General features: G+C 43.6%; 1 protein-coding gene across 3 annotated transcripts in view; it reads left to right on the top strand.

The window, feature by feature from the left end:
* The window catches only part of CTNNBL1 (catenin beta like 1), a 170,527-nt gene that overhangs the window by 103,509 nt on the left and 51,946 nt on the right, over positions 1-15,072 (top strand). For all 3 annotated transcript variants that reach the window (XM_055545004.1, XM_055545005.1, XM_055545006.1), the window contains one exon: positions 994-1,175. In XM_055545004.1, the coding sequence (XP_055400979.1) occupies positions 994-1,175 (182 nt within the window). The remainder of the gene's footprint in view (positions 1-993; positions 1,176-15,072) is intronic.

A 15,072-nucleotide genomic window follows, 5' to 3' on the forward strand; every position in this document is an offset into this window, starting at 1 on the left:
CCTTTTCTTAAACATATCGCGGCTTCTTCAGCATCAGTGGCATGGAGCCCAGGTCCCTTGGGCAGCACAGCCAGGGCCTGTCGTGACCTGTTCCTGCCCACTCCCCCTCAGTTGTCTCCCCCATGCCCCCGCCCCGCCCCCCACCCCCCATCATTCAAAGCTACTTCCAATCCCTCCAAGTGACACGCTCTTACAGACCTCCTGTACCTTTGCATATGCTGCTTACCGCCACCAATATCATGGCTTTCTCTTCTCTGCCTGGCAAGTAATCATACTTCAGACTCAGTTCAGATGTCACAATTGGACACCCACAGGCAAATGGATGCAGTTGGATCCTTAGCTAATACCACATACACAGATTAATTCAAAAATAAAGATCTAAATGTAAGAACTAAAACTAGTACACTCTTAGAAGGAAACATAGGTTTCAATCTTCATGACATTGGATTTGGCGATAATGACAGTGTTCTATAATTGCCTACGGTGATGCTGGCGCGTTTCTGAATATTCTAAGATCCATCGAATTGTACATTTCAAATGGGAGAATTGTATGGTGAGTCAACTGTATCTTGATAAAGCTGTTAAAGAGAAAGAAGAAGGAAGAATAGGTGATCCATAATCCTACCACCTTGAAATGACCTGTTAGTATTTTGATCTGTTTCTTTCCAATGTCTTCTAATGCATATTTTTTACATATTTTTACATGAGGTAATGCTTCATATGGAATTTTGAATATTATTTTTCATGCTTACCATTCTGATCTTAAGAACTTGTTGATTCTAACACCTACTGTCCTGATTGTTAATAAGTGTATAATATTGCATGTAGATGTACTATAATGTAATAATATTTTGACTGGTGGACCTTTAAATTGTTTTTGCTTTTATTTTTCTTTTTTCCATTGTCATGAATTTTGTAGAAAATACACTTTTTCTTTTTTAAGACTAGACCATGCTCATGAAATGCCTTACGTAAAACCTCTTTTGTTCCCAGAGAAAAGAAGATCTCCCGGAGCAGTGCCCTGAAAGTGCTGGACCATGCCATGATTGGACCCGAGGGCACAGACAACTGCCACAAGTTTGTTGACATTCTTGGCTTACGGACCATCTTTCCCCTTTTTATGAAGTCTCCCAGGAAGATCAAGAAAGTGGGAACCACTGAGAAGGAGCATGAAGGTAGGGTTTGCTGGAGAAGTCAGCCTCATTTAAAGGTGTTAGGAGAAATGGGGGAGATGAGAGCTGCTTTGGCAAAGTGCTGTGCAGCTGAGGAGTCGACTCTTGGGTGGAAGTGTGCTACCTTTTTCTTTTTTATCTGCTTATTTTCTGTGCCTGGAAAAGCAATCCAGTGACCCCTGGTCACGGATGGCCTTTGTCATGCTGCTTCTGGTGGTTCCATTCCGTGCTGGCCTGTTAATAAGCCGGTGCGTGAAGGTTTTGTTTTCTTCACTATAATTTGTAGCGAGGTGTCTCTCTGATGGAAGACCCTTTTGAAAAGAGTAATGAGGTAGCAACACATGTCACCTCCGGAGTAGCGCTTTCATGTATTTCTGTATTAAAGTATGATTCAGCCAACATCAGGAATTGCCGAAATAAACTATTTACAGCCCAGGTGCCCCTTTTTATGTTTCTCCTCCCTGATGGTGCGCACTCCCAGCAAAGTGCCATGAATCGCGGTGCTGGAAGCAGAGTAGTTGCTGCTAGACCAGTCCCGCCCTGCTATTGTCTAGAGGCCTGCTGCTTCCCTCTCCCAATAAATGACGGCAGCGCGATCTGGAGGGCCCCGGATTTATGAGCACTGACGGTTCTGCTGGAGGCTAACAAACACTTGCAGAGGGAATTTACATGGTTGGGTGGTTATTTTAAAGTATGGAGAAAGGGCTACAGGGCCAATAAGGTGGTGGTGTGTGTAAAAGAGGAGGACCTGGGCTGACTGGCTAATTTGGTCATCTTAACAGAAGTTAACATCTGTCCCATGATTTGATTTTTTTTTTATCAGTGATTAGTAGAATAGCATAGATGTCTTCCAAATCTTTTTTATTCCATACCCTCCTAGATAAAAGTTTGAGAGTTCCTGTCTGTCTCTTTTTATCTTGACTTGACTTAGTCTCTACCAACTTGAAATGGCTAAAAGGAAGGTGGTGTGGCATGTCTTCAGTGGTTACCACCAGGGATACCTTCTTTGATGGAATCCCCTCTCCAGACACAGCAAAAAGTCTGGCAGGGAAGAACTAGAGGCTGGAGGTCTGACAACACATAGAAAGTTCAGGTCACCTCAAACCAGGTACTGACTGAAACCCCAGCTGTTGAAACACCAGCTGTGAGCATGTTAACCCCATTGCTGGTCTTTTTTCTTTCCTCAATGGAAATTTATGCATGGGAGAGAGAATGGGTGGTCTTGAAGATCTTGGAGATAAAATTTAGGAGACTGTCACCATTCATTGAAATCCTGCCACATTCCTTGCACGGCTGCATTATGTGCTACCTTATTTGGGCCTTACAAGTGCGTGCTCAGTCACTTCATTTGTGTCTGGCTCTTTGTGACCCTACGGACTATAGCCTAGCAGGCTTCTCTGTCCATGGGATTCTCCAGGCAAGAAATACTGGAGTGAGTTGTCATCCCCTCCTCCAAGGGATCTTCCTAACCCAGGGATCAAACCCATGTCTCGTACATCTCTTGCATTGGCAGGCGGGTTCTTCGCCACTAGCTCCACCTGGGAAGCCCCATTTGGACCTCACAACCCATGAAATAGATGGTGGTATCCTTGTTCTTTAGATGAGGAGATCAACTGAGGATGGAACCAAGCTGTGATTCTACAGCTAAGTAGCTGTGTGACTTTAGACACTTTACTTAACTTCTCTGGACTGCATTTTCCTTCCTGCTCTGTAAGATGCGGAAACTAGAGTAGTGAAATAGAAGCTCTGATATTGGTACCTTAAGGTCCCGAGGCACAGGCCCTGGTTGTCAAGGCTCTGTCCTGTAATCCAGGAAACTCCTCAAGGACTGTGTGTGGCTGACCAGCTGGGTTGTACAGGGAGGCTTGGTGCTTGCTGCACCGTGAGCATGCGTGAAGAAAATGAAGGAAAACAAGCCCTTTGCGGGCTCTTGCGTTGTGTGCGTGATGCTGAGAAGACAAGTGACAGATTCAGTGAGCAGCTGTTTTCCTTCTGAAAAATGTGCCCGGTGCCGTGCTGGTAACAGTACATTTGCTTTAGAGTACCCGCATTAGGAATTTGATAACATTGTATTAGTGAGGGCAATGGCTTGGGAAGACAGCTCCTGGAAGACATGTTTGGACTATAATGGGCTGGGGAGGATGAGCTCTGCATCCTGAATACACCGGCACCCAAAGAGCAGTGAACCCCGAGGAGGAAACACAGCCCCGGCCCTTTTCCCACCCCGCCTAGCTGCCTCTGCTCCTGGCCGTGAGCAGTAGGGTGAGAAGGCAGGCAGGGCGGAGCACGGGCGCCTTGTGCAAGGTTTCTTTGTCCTGTCTTCTGGGTCCCTGTGCACATGCTCACCCTTCTGAAGCAACTGGACCAGGTATGTGTGGTAAGCAGCCTCCAGCATCAGGAGTGTTTGCGAACATGCCCAGCCCCAGGTTTCGACCACGCTCTTGCCTCCGTCTTAACAATTTTCTCTGACCTGTGCACCTGACTGCCTTTCAGTCATCCTTCAAGTCCTCAGTTTTGATGTCACTTGCTCAGGGAAACATAACATGAGCCCTGGGGCTAGAATAGAACCTCTTCTGAAGTGAACTCTTGAACCTTGGACTTTGACTTCATAGCCTTGAAGATTATGGAACTAATAATGTTGTCAACTCAGGATCCCAGGGCCTAGCCCTGTGCTTGGCATGTGGTGGATGCACAGTGTATGTTCATGGACTGCGTGAATGGATAATTGCTTCCCTAAAAGACTGCTCATTAAAGACAAGCATGGATTTGGGGCTCTCCAGAACCTTGCAGGGTTGAGTCAGTACAGTTGACGGTTGTTGATCATGTCCCTGAGGCGAGTGGTTTTTCAAAAATCCCAGCTTGTTTGGAAGCAAAACCAAGAGGGTTCCTAGCCTTAAGTTTTTCTTTGTCTCGTGCTTAGATGGAGAAGGAAATGGCAACCCACTCCAGTGTTCTTGCCTGGAAAATCCCATGGACAGAGGAGCCTGGTGGGCTGCCATCTATGGGGTCACACAGAGTCAGACACGACTGAAGCGACTTAGCAGCAGCAGCAGCAGTATGTGCTTAGAAGTTATGGCAGAACTTCTCTCCTCTCTTTTAGAGCTGTGCCTTTCAGAGCCCTGTCATGGATAGAACTTCCTTAGAGGCGAGGCCACCCTATGACAAACTCCTTTTGGTAATCTAGCAACTCCTAATAAAGCACTGTGGGCTGGGAGTCAGCTTGCCTGTCCAGAACCTCTGAACGGCTGCCCTGTAAGCTTCCCTTTCTTGTCAAATTCAGGATTAAGTTCATCCTGGTCCAGTCTCAGCCCCTGTCACTTCTCAAAACTTTCCCAAACTCATACGATAGCAATATAGCCTGATGTGGTACAGAAGGATCCCCTGCTTACCCACGGGGTTAATTTTTAAACTCTCCGAGCCTTGTTGTTGTTAAGTTGTGTTTGACTCTTTGCAACCCCATGGACTGCAGCACTCCAGGTTTCTCTGTCCTTCACTCTTTCCCTGAGTTTGCTCACATTCAAGTCCATTGAGTCAGTGATGCTGTCTAATCATCTCATCCTCTGCTGCCCTCTTCTCCTTTTGCCTTCAGTCTTTCCCAGCATCAGGGTCTTTTCCAGTGAATTCTTGCCCCTTATGTAAAATGCTAGGTCTACCACCGAGGGTGGTTGTGAGGGTCAGGTGAAGTGACAGTTGCAAACGTAGCGTGGACTCTAGAGCATGGTAGGCACTTCAGGAAGTATAAGTTCTCCACTAAATCTGTCTCCAGTTCTGCCCAACCTGGCCTTAGTCACACATACTCATTCTTCTAGGAGGTCACTGGAAAGCCAGGCAAAGAGACTTGCCCACACCCCAGGTTGGGAGAGTGTGGGTTTTACTGGCCTGCAGTCTAATTGCCACGTGATAGCTTCTAGAGAATAGGCAGACTCATTCTTGACGGAACTGTCAGGAGTCATGATATGCTAAATAGAGGAGTGGCATAAAAACAACCATGATTTATGTTCCCCAAGCCAACAGAAGGGATTGAGAGAGGACAGTCTCTAGATTAAGCTGACTCTAGAGAGAGAAGGGAAGAAGCAGAGACCACTCTTATAACCTAGAATTGCTGGGAATGTAGTTCTTCTTTTGTGAGTTGGGATGAAGAGGGAAAAGAATTATTGTAATTGAAACACATTCAGGTTCACATAATAAAACCTTCTGAAATAGATCAGGGGAGGCACTTAGCTTGGGGGACGGGTTGGGAAGAAAAAATTTGCCCTTGGGTACAATAGCATGATTGGCTGCCGCCTTGGTTTTATAGAGACTAGCACGGCATATATTGTCTCCTTGGAATTAACTGCTTCAGAATATGAGGGAAGAAGAACAGAGCTGGGATCCAGAAATGGCATTTGACCTTTACTTCTTGTCTCTTTTAAAAATTCTTATTAAAATAGGTCCAATTTTCCATGTATTGCTTCATTAGGTAGGTGAGTTATTGAGTTTATAGCAGTTCTAGTTAATTGCGCTGTTTTAACGTGGTTCCCCTGGAGGCTATTAGCGGCTTTCAGGGGGTGAGCTACCAAGCAGTGCGTAGGTGTGTGGTGTGCATGGTAGGCATATGTGCACATTTTAGCTCATCAACAATGACAGCAGTTGAGAACAGGTCACTGCTTTAAAGAAGACTTTTCTGTTATCTGCAAAGAATTGTAAGTGATTCTGGGGGACTCCTCAAGTCAGGAGGTATGCAGTTGCCTGGTACTTACAGGCTCCTGACAGTGAGGACCTGCAGACCAGAGCTCCCACCATCTATCAGGGTTAGAGGAGGGAAATAGCAAAAGCTTTCCTGCAGTCAGAAAAGAAGGGAGTTTAGCCAACACAGGCAAAAAAATTTTGTATCGTGTCCATGGTGGGCTGTGGTAATGACATGGCATTGTTTAGGGCTGACTTTTAATTTTATAGGGCCTCATACTATGTCCAAAATTTAACAGGCCTATTATGTGACAGGATAATAGGGTTTCCCAGACTTCCATCTCCAGATCCTTTGCTTCAGCCTGTCCCTCACATGCATTGGCGGTGTCGTCCCCCGATTCTTTTTCTTTTTTTTTTAGTTCCTCACACTCTCCTTGATCTCATCTACTACCTGCAGCTTTAACCTCTATCTGTTTGCCACTGATTTCCAAGTCTTCAGCCTTGTCTCTTTCCCAGGCTGTAATCAACACAGCTAGTTAACCAGAAGACAGCTGCCCCAGGTACTCAAACTCAGCTCATTCAAAACCATACTCATTCCTTCCAAGTCTCTTTTGCTTTTCCTATACTGGTAAATGGCACCACTTCTACTCCACCACCCAAGGCAGAAATCAACACACCATGCTTAATTCTTAATATTCCCCACATGTACATGACAAGACTTGGGTTGGTATCTTGGTCCTGTCATTTTACTAACTTATGACTTTGGGAATGTTCCTTGACCTCCCTTATTCTGTATTTCCTCAACTGTAAAATTGGGATAATATTGAAATCTATCTTTTTATAAGGTTGCTGTCTGAGGATTAAATGAAATAATACTGATCAACTGCTTAACATTGTGTCTGCTTCACTAATACTAGTGGCTGGGATGCGGGTAGGTTTCCTATTTGTGTTCCTCTTCTTTCTACACTGTTGGTAGTTTTTTTTGTTTTGTTTATTTTGACTGCGCCAGCTCTTAATCATGGCACACGACATCTTTAGTTGCGGCATGTGAGATCTAGTTCCCTGACCAGGGATCAAACCCAGGCCTCCTGCATTGGGAGCTAGGAGTCTTAGCCACTGGACCACCAGAGAACTCCCTCTCTTGGTAGTTTTAATTAAAAGTACCCTCCAGATGAAATCCTTTTCCCCCTGAGTCTGCCATTTAAGGAACAGATGTAAACATCCCAGTCTTGATGAGACAAGACCTCCCCCACAGAGGGTATGACTGGGGAGCCCCAAACCCCCACTGCTTCATATCATGTAAACAGAGAATTCAAAGATTCCCCTCCCCACCACTTTTTTGTGTGTTCCTCAAGCTTGAAAATCCCAGAGTTGATTATAGTGATCAGAACAATGAGCAAGTGAAGAGTAAATGGTATTTAATTTTAAGAGTAGCATTAAGCCATCTACTAACAGGCACTTTTATGTTAAACAAGGATGGAAATGTCTGGCTGTTGTTTTTTGTTGCCATCCGAAAACCTTCTAACTGAATAGTTCCTGGATCCATTTCTTTTCTCTCCCTCCAGCTACTTGTCTCATTGCTGACCTCAGATGACAAAACATAAGGATGCTGAAATAAGCAATGTGTTTGGACTTAAGGGGTTCCTCTTAAGGCTTTCTCATCAGGCTTCAGGGAATGATTCTGAGTGTTGCACAGCTGGTTTGCTAACTGGTTCCAGTCATATGAAGGAGTAACAACCCACAGGCCTTTCTCAAGTAGAGCACGGCGTAGTAGCTTGCCACTGAGGAAGACAGTAAAGCAGTGGATATATTTAGTATCCTGGAAACTGCTCCTGCCCTTTTGTGGGAAGAAGCTCATAGCCAGCTCTCATTTTATTGGGCATCTGATCTTCCCGACCCAGGGATTGAACCCAGGTCTCCTGCATTGGCGGGTGGATTCTTTACCTCTGAGCCACCTAGGAAGCCCCTGTACTGATATACCAAGGGTGTTATAGGTGTATATACTTTATGAATTAGGCATTTCTATCATCTTTTTATAGATGAGTCTCAGGGAGTTTGTTAATTACCAAATACCTTTCAACAAGTGAGTGGCAAAGCAGGATTTGAGCCTAGTCTGCTTCTAAAGCTTCTTCTAACACCAGGGTGGCTCCAGGGGTCTTCTGGTTGGTACCCAGAGGCAACAGAGCGAAGGGAAAAGGAGGACTGTCTTTGTGAGGCAACCTGGCTTCACATCCCAGCTCTGCCCCCAAACTAGCTGGTGGCCTTAGGAAAGTTATTCTTTCTAGATCTTCCATTTCTCTTCAGTCAATAAGCCAGATAAAAACCTTCCTCAAATTGTTGTGGGAACAATAATGATCATGAGCATCCTATATAGTCTCTAGCAAGTAGACATTTACTAAATGGTCAAATAGTTACTGTGTCTCCGCTTCCTTTCAAAAATAGTCATCCTTACCTCTCTGATTTCACATTTACATTTACATGTCGAGTACAGTCTCCTTGACTTTTGTGGGTTTGAAGCCCAGTTGTGGACCAGGACTCCGTATGTGGGGAGGCTGGGTTATAACAAGAGCTACCAAGAGATGAGACAGCCAGTTTATCGTGATGGCCTGGCAATCAGGGCCCTTAGGTATAATCCTGGTTGTGCTGGTCCTGTCAAAATTTATCACACCTTGAATGAAGTACCAGACCTTTCTATTTCCATCTGATGCTCTGTGTATAAGAGCCCTAAAGGTAGATGAGTGAGGCTTCATTCTTTTATCAAACAAACCACTAGCTCTTCTTTGCGCCAGGCTTGGTGCTGTAGATGGAAGGTGAATAAGCCCACAGTCCAGTTAGGGAGACATGGAAACCTGTGTTTATAGTACAAGGGAAAATGATAGAAGAGAGCACAGATGAGGGGCTCCTAGGCAGTGGAAGAACAGATGAAGGTTAGAAACAGCTCTACCTTAGCAGTGTGGCTCTTGAGCCAAACCTTAGATCTGAGTTAGCCAGGTGAAGGAATGTTAAATGAAAAAAAGCACCATATATAAAACAAAAGATGGGAGGTACAGGCTATGGTGGCCCTTAAACCTCACCGCCCCTCAGAATCATATGGAAACTTGTTTAAAAGGTAGCCTGCTGGGACATGTTTCAGAGTTTCTGATTCCACCAGTCTGCATTATATTGGTGGATCTGTACTTTGTTAAGCTTGCCACGAGTACCCTCTGAGACCAGTCTGGCACCAGCCCTTGGTAAGAAGAGCATGGAGCAGAAGATTAGACTAGTTAAACAGAAGCCAGACCTTGGAGGACTCTGCAGAGCTGTTGTGAGGATTGACTGAGTTAATACACGTACAGTGCTTAAGACAGTACTTGGCACATGGTAAGCATTCATTAATATTGATAGTTATTGCTGTTCTTATATTATGATAAAAAAAAGGCCTCCTCCAAATTTTTATATGTCATAGTTATAGTACTAATTTTAATTATTTTGACTATTTCAGCTAATTTAGCATAAACTCAATTTTGATATTGAGGGCCTGGGTGGAAAGAATGAATGAGAAACATTTATCACTATTTTTCTTCTGCGTTTTCATTTTGCCAGGGAGAAACTTAGTTCTTCAGTGGCAGCATTAGCTGAATTCTTATTTTAGATATAGAATTTTCCACTGGTACATTTATTATTTTGTCAATATGACTCTGTTAGTTTTCATTTATTATCTTGATTAAATTTTATAGAAATAGTTTAGTATGCAGCATATCTCCTTTATAGAAGTAAAACCAATACCAGGAATGTGGAAACAGTAGTCAAGAAATAGCCAAACCTTTATAGGTTATTTCTTTAGCGTTGGGTGGTGCCAAAATGAGGAATAACTTAGGAGCTAGACAGTAATTAAGTGGTTTGTTAAACCTGACGTATAATAACCTGGTTTATTAAAATTCAACACATAATCTTTTCTGTGTTGTTCAGTTGCTAAGTCGTGTATGACTGTCTGCAACCCCATGGACTGTAGCACGCCAGGCTGCTCTGTCCTCCACTTTCTCCCGGAGATTGCTCAAATTCACATCCATTGGAAGAAAAGATATGACAAACCTAGATAGCGTATTAAAAAGCAGAGACATCACTTTGCCACCAAAGGTCTGTATAGTCATAGCTATAATTTTTACAGTAGTCATGTACAGATGTGAGATTTAGACCATAAAGAAGGCTGAGCACCAAAGAATTGATGCTTTCGAGCTGTGGTGCTGGAGAAGACTCTTGAGAGTCCCTTGGACAGCAAGGAGATCAAATCAGTCAATCCTAAAGGAAATCAACCCTGAATAATTCAGTGGAAGGACTGATGCTGAAGTTAAAGTTCCAATACTTTGGCCACCTGATGCAAAGAGCCAACTCATTGGAAAAGACCCCGATACTGGGAAAGACTGAGGGTAGGAGGAGAAGTGGGCAACAGAGGATGAGATGGTTGGGTGGCATTACTGACTCCATGGACATGAGTGTGAGCAAACTCCGGGACGTAGTGAAGGACAGGAAAGCCTGGAGTGCTGCAGTCCATGGGGTCACAAAACATCAGACACGACTGAGTGACTGAACAACAGCAACTTGTCCATTGAACGGTGATGCTCTCTAACCATCTCGTCCTCTGCTGCCCTCTTCTTTTGCCTTCAATCTTTCCCAACATCAGAGAGGGTCTCTTCCAATGAGTCGGCTCTTCACATCTTTACCATGATATGCTTCTTAATCTTACTATTTGGGGGCTTTTTTTGTTGGGTACTCTGATAGGCAAAAGCCTATCAGGTAAAAACAATTCATTATATCGTTTTACCTAATCCTCACAAGAGCCCTGTGAGCCATGTATTATCACCTACATTTTACAAGTGAGAACACTGAGGCATAAAGAAGTTGTCATTTTCCAAAGACACAGCTAGTACATGGCCTTACTAGGATTTTAAGCTAAGATTTTTCCATGGTTTCTGAAAATTGAATGCTATGCAGTTCTCTTCTAATTCTTCTTTTAATCATAAATCAGAACTTGCCCAGTAGTAGTGGGCCTGATTTAAACTGCTCTGTGGTATCTTTGCCTATTTGATTTCTTCTCAGTCATCAGTAGTCCTGCATCCAGTACTGCATAAACTCTCTCAATTCCAAACATTTTGCCCTGCCACACTTTGTTCACCTCTTCGTGGCTTCCAGTTTTCAGGGGTATCTGTCCCCTTATAGTCTCTTCTCTTCAGGCCTCTCAGGCCTGAAGCTCAGCACTGTTTCAGCCTTCAGTTTCTGTTCCTACACATTGCAGTCTGCTTCCTTTGCAGTTGTCTGCCCTTGAACCCTTCACTCAGCACTCTGGCCTGTTTTCTCCCTCTGTTGACTCCCTGGAGAAAGAGACATGAATCTGTAGTTTTCAACCCTCACCGATGGTGAGTAAGACTTGAAGAGCTTTAACAGAATACACATGCCTAGACCCCACCCCTAGGAATTCTAAGGATCAAAACTCCAAACCTCTGTAATTTTTAGAAGCTCCAGAGCCTGTTGCTCAGTTAGTGCTGAGACTCACTGGCTAAAATGCTCAGAGCATAAGCCTTGGTGAGCATATTTTGACTTTCTCTTTGGGCCAAGAGAAGATTCTTGACATGGTGGATCTTAGGGGAAGGCTTGTTAGATATATCGTAATAGTTTTTCTGAGTATGAATAATTAACCTAATGTAGAAAGGTCAAGCATTGTGGAAAAGAAAGGAGGGAAAGTAAAAATCTACTCCCAATTTCACCACCCAGAGTTAATCACTAGAAATATCATGGACACTCTCCATTCAAACATCTGCATTAGGGGTGGGGCTTGAATATATGTGAATATAATTTTGTATAATTGGAGGCATGGTGTATATGCTATTTTGTAACCTGTTTTTACTCAGCGTGTCTTGGGCATACTTGACAGGGGTGTCTTTTAATACAATTAGGAAACTGGACTGTATATTTTTAGAAGGCAGGATAGATTTCAGGTGAAATGATTAGGCTGTAGAGGTGATAGCATTTTGGAAAGGGTGAGCTGGGCTTGGATGGTGAGGCTGGCTCTTCCAAGTTGTGAATGTGCTGGGACTTCAGTATGGCAAGGAAAGGAGGTGCGGATTAAAGGCTAATGCATCTCAGTTCACTTGGTTCTAAGAGAAGTGAAGATGCCTTTCAAATGTTTATTTAAACGTATGAGTATTTTAAGGTGTTATACATGTTGGCATCTAACAGCGGATATAGTGTAGAAGGAGATAAACTGAAAATAGACCCGTATACATTTCACTGCTCATAAAGAATACACGTGTGAAATGTTTGTTAGTGTCCACCTTCCTGGATTCTTGTGATATTGGATGTGATTTTTATACACAGCAGCTTGCAGGTTGCTGGGGAAATGGCTCTGTGTATTTAATCATGTTGCAGCCTTACTTGTTTGTTTTCTTTATGGTAAGAAAATGTCTTTGGCTTGCTTTTATAGTCAGATTGCTTTTGCTTGTGGGTGTCCAGATGCTGATGAGCTGTAATTAGCATAAGAAGGAGGTTGAAAAGATGTTGAATATTCTTTTCTGGTAGCCAAACAAAGGATCCCCAAACACAAATTATTCTCAGGTATCAGGTTAAAGAGAAGCAGATCTTTTCTCTTTAAGATGCGGGTTTATTAAAGGATCTCTGTGTTGAGCTGGGGAGGTCAGCCTGGGGTTGGGGCTGGACAGCCTTGCAGTGAACCATCTTGGGGTAATTTTCTGAGGTAAGCACCTCTGTTTGCATAGCCTATTACAAAGGAGCCCTGGGCTGGGTTCACAAGGTCTAGATTTGTGTTTATACCACAGCTCTGTGACTTTGGCAAGTCATTTACTCTCTGAACCTCAGTTTCCACACCTTTAAAGAGAAAGATTACACTATTTCACAGTGTGTGAGAACTGGATAAGATAAGGCGTGGGGAAGTGCTTCGTATACTGTAAGATTTTGCCCCTGTACAATATGGCCATGGTACTGGTATATATTACAATCAGTGTTTCTCCCTTGTCTCTTCTACATCCCTTACATTTTTTTCCCCCTTGTAACATTTTTCTCCCTTGTCTCTGCTCCAAAGTAGAAAGAAAATGATGGTTAATTTATTCCATATTTGCTGCAGGGTTACCATAAAATAAATTAAGCGTATCATTTTGATAATCACTAAAAATATGCCTACAACTTTCTTAAATGTATTGATTACTAATAAATCATGTCTCTGTTAAGCATGCCTGCTGGCTGGCGAACTTGTGGAATAACAATGTTTGCTTGCCTCGTTAGCAGGCTGATTCTCCTGATGATGTACCAGCCAGTCTGAGGTTACCATGGACAATGATGGCTGCCATGGTGCCTCACATTTATTAAGTGTTTGCTGTGTTCCAGTTTATCCATGATGTCATTATCCCTGCCATCAGCTCCGTGTGGCGTATCATTAGCCTGCTTTATTGCTGAGGAAAAAGCCCCCAAGAAGTAAAGTACTTTCTCAAATCATGCACAGTTTAAACAAACGTCTGCAGAGAAGGCAACGGCACCCCACTCCAGTACTCTTGCCGGGAAAATCCCATGGATGGAGGAGCCTGGTAGGCTGCAGTCCATGGGGTCGCTAGGAGTCGGACACGACTGAGCGACTTCACTTTCACTTTTCACTTTCATGCATTGGAGAAGAAAATGGCAACCCACTCCAGTGTTCTTGCCTCTGGAGAATCCCAGGGACGGGGGAGCCTGGTGGGCTGCCTTCTATGGGATCGCACAGAGTCAGACATGACTGAAGCGACTTAGCAGCAGAACCCAAAGCCCATGTTTGTGATCCTGTGCTTTAAGTCTCTCAAGGAGACATCTGAAAGCCAGAGTTAAGTGACTTTTAATCATCAAAGCAACCTTTAGTTATTTCTAGAAATAAATAGGAAAATTTATAATATTGGCATGGCAGGGCAAGGCAGAAAAGTTCTATTACTAAGTTTTTTTGTATTAAGTAGAAGGTGAGTGATGGGAGGGGCAGCATTTCTGCATTGTGGGATGTGAAAATTTTTTTATAATGTCAACCTAAATTTTTGAAACGATGAATTTTGTTATACTAAGGTTTTTTCTATATATTTTCTAGTAAGTTAGATGTGTTTTTCTAAGTCGTAAGCTTGGCATAGATCTTAATAGCAGTGTATGGGGAAAGCTTATAGAACATGCAGGCGTGAGTTCAAATCCCAGCTTATACCAGTTGTGTAACTAAACTAGGTACTTTGAGGCTCAGTTTCCAAGGCAGAGGTGGGTTGGTTTCCTCATACCAACAAGGAGTTCGGGAACACCAGAAGGCCGTCTTAGAATTCACTAGAGTTCTGACTCCGTAGACCTGGAGACAACAGCAGATTTCCACAGGTTGAGGGCTTTGTCTCACAAGACCACCCCATTCCCTTCTGACACCACTCTTAAGTCCAGGTTGTTACCCGTACTTTGGACCAATTGGTTATAAATCAGAAGTTTCTAAGACCTATTCCTTGGGTTCAATTAATTTGCTAGAGCAGCTCACAGAACTCAGTGAAACATTTTACTTACCTGTATATTGGGCTTCCCAGGTGGTGCTAGTGTAAAGAACCTGTCTGCCATGCAGGTCTGATCCCTAGGTCAGGAAGATCCCCTAGAGGAGGGCATGGCAACCCACTCCAGTATTCTTAGGAGAATCCCATGGACAGAGGAGCCTGGCAGGCTACAGTCCATAGGGTCCACAGAGTCAGACATGACTGAGGCGACTTAGCACACACTCACACTGGTATATTATAAAAAGATGTAACTCAGGAACAGCCAAACATAAGGTGTGAAGGAAAAGTGTGGGGAGAGGGCACATAGCTTCCATGCCGTCTCCGGGCACGCCACTCTCTCGGCACTTGGAAAACTCTCCAGACCCCATCCTTTGGGGTTTTATGGAGCCATTATTACCAAAGTGTGATTGATTACATCATTGGCTGTTTGTGACTGATTAAATCTATAGCCCCTCTCCCCTCCCAGGTCTGTTGTTGTGACTGAAAGTTGAAACCCTCTAATCGCTCTAATATCTTGGTTGGTTCTGTTAGCAACATAATATTAACATAACAAGAGACACCATTATGACTTTCATCACTTAGGAAATTCCAAGGGTTTTAGGAGTTCTTTGCCCGAAACTGGGACAAAGACCAAATATAATAATTCTTATTATAAATCACAATATCACAGTAACCTTAGGCACATTAATTCACTGATCCCAGATATACTGCAT

The sequence above is a fragment of the Bubalus kerabau genome, chromosome 13, assembly GCF_029407905.1.
Source record: "Bubalus kerabau isolate K-KA32 ecotype Philippines breed swamp buffalo chromosome 13, PCC_UOA_SB_1v2, whole genome shotgun sequence".
Classification (NCBI taxonomy): Eukaryota; Metazoa; Chordata; class Mammalia; order Artiodactyla; family Bovidae; genus Bubalus; species Bubalus kerabau.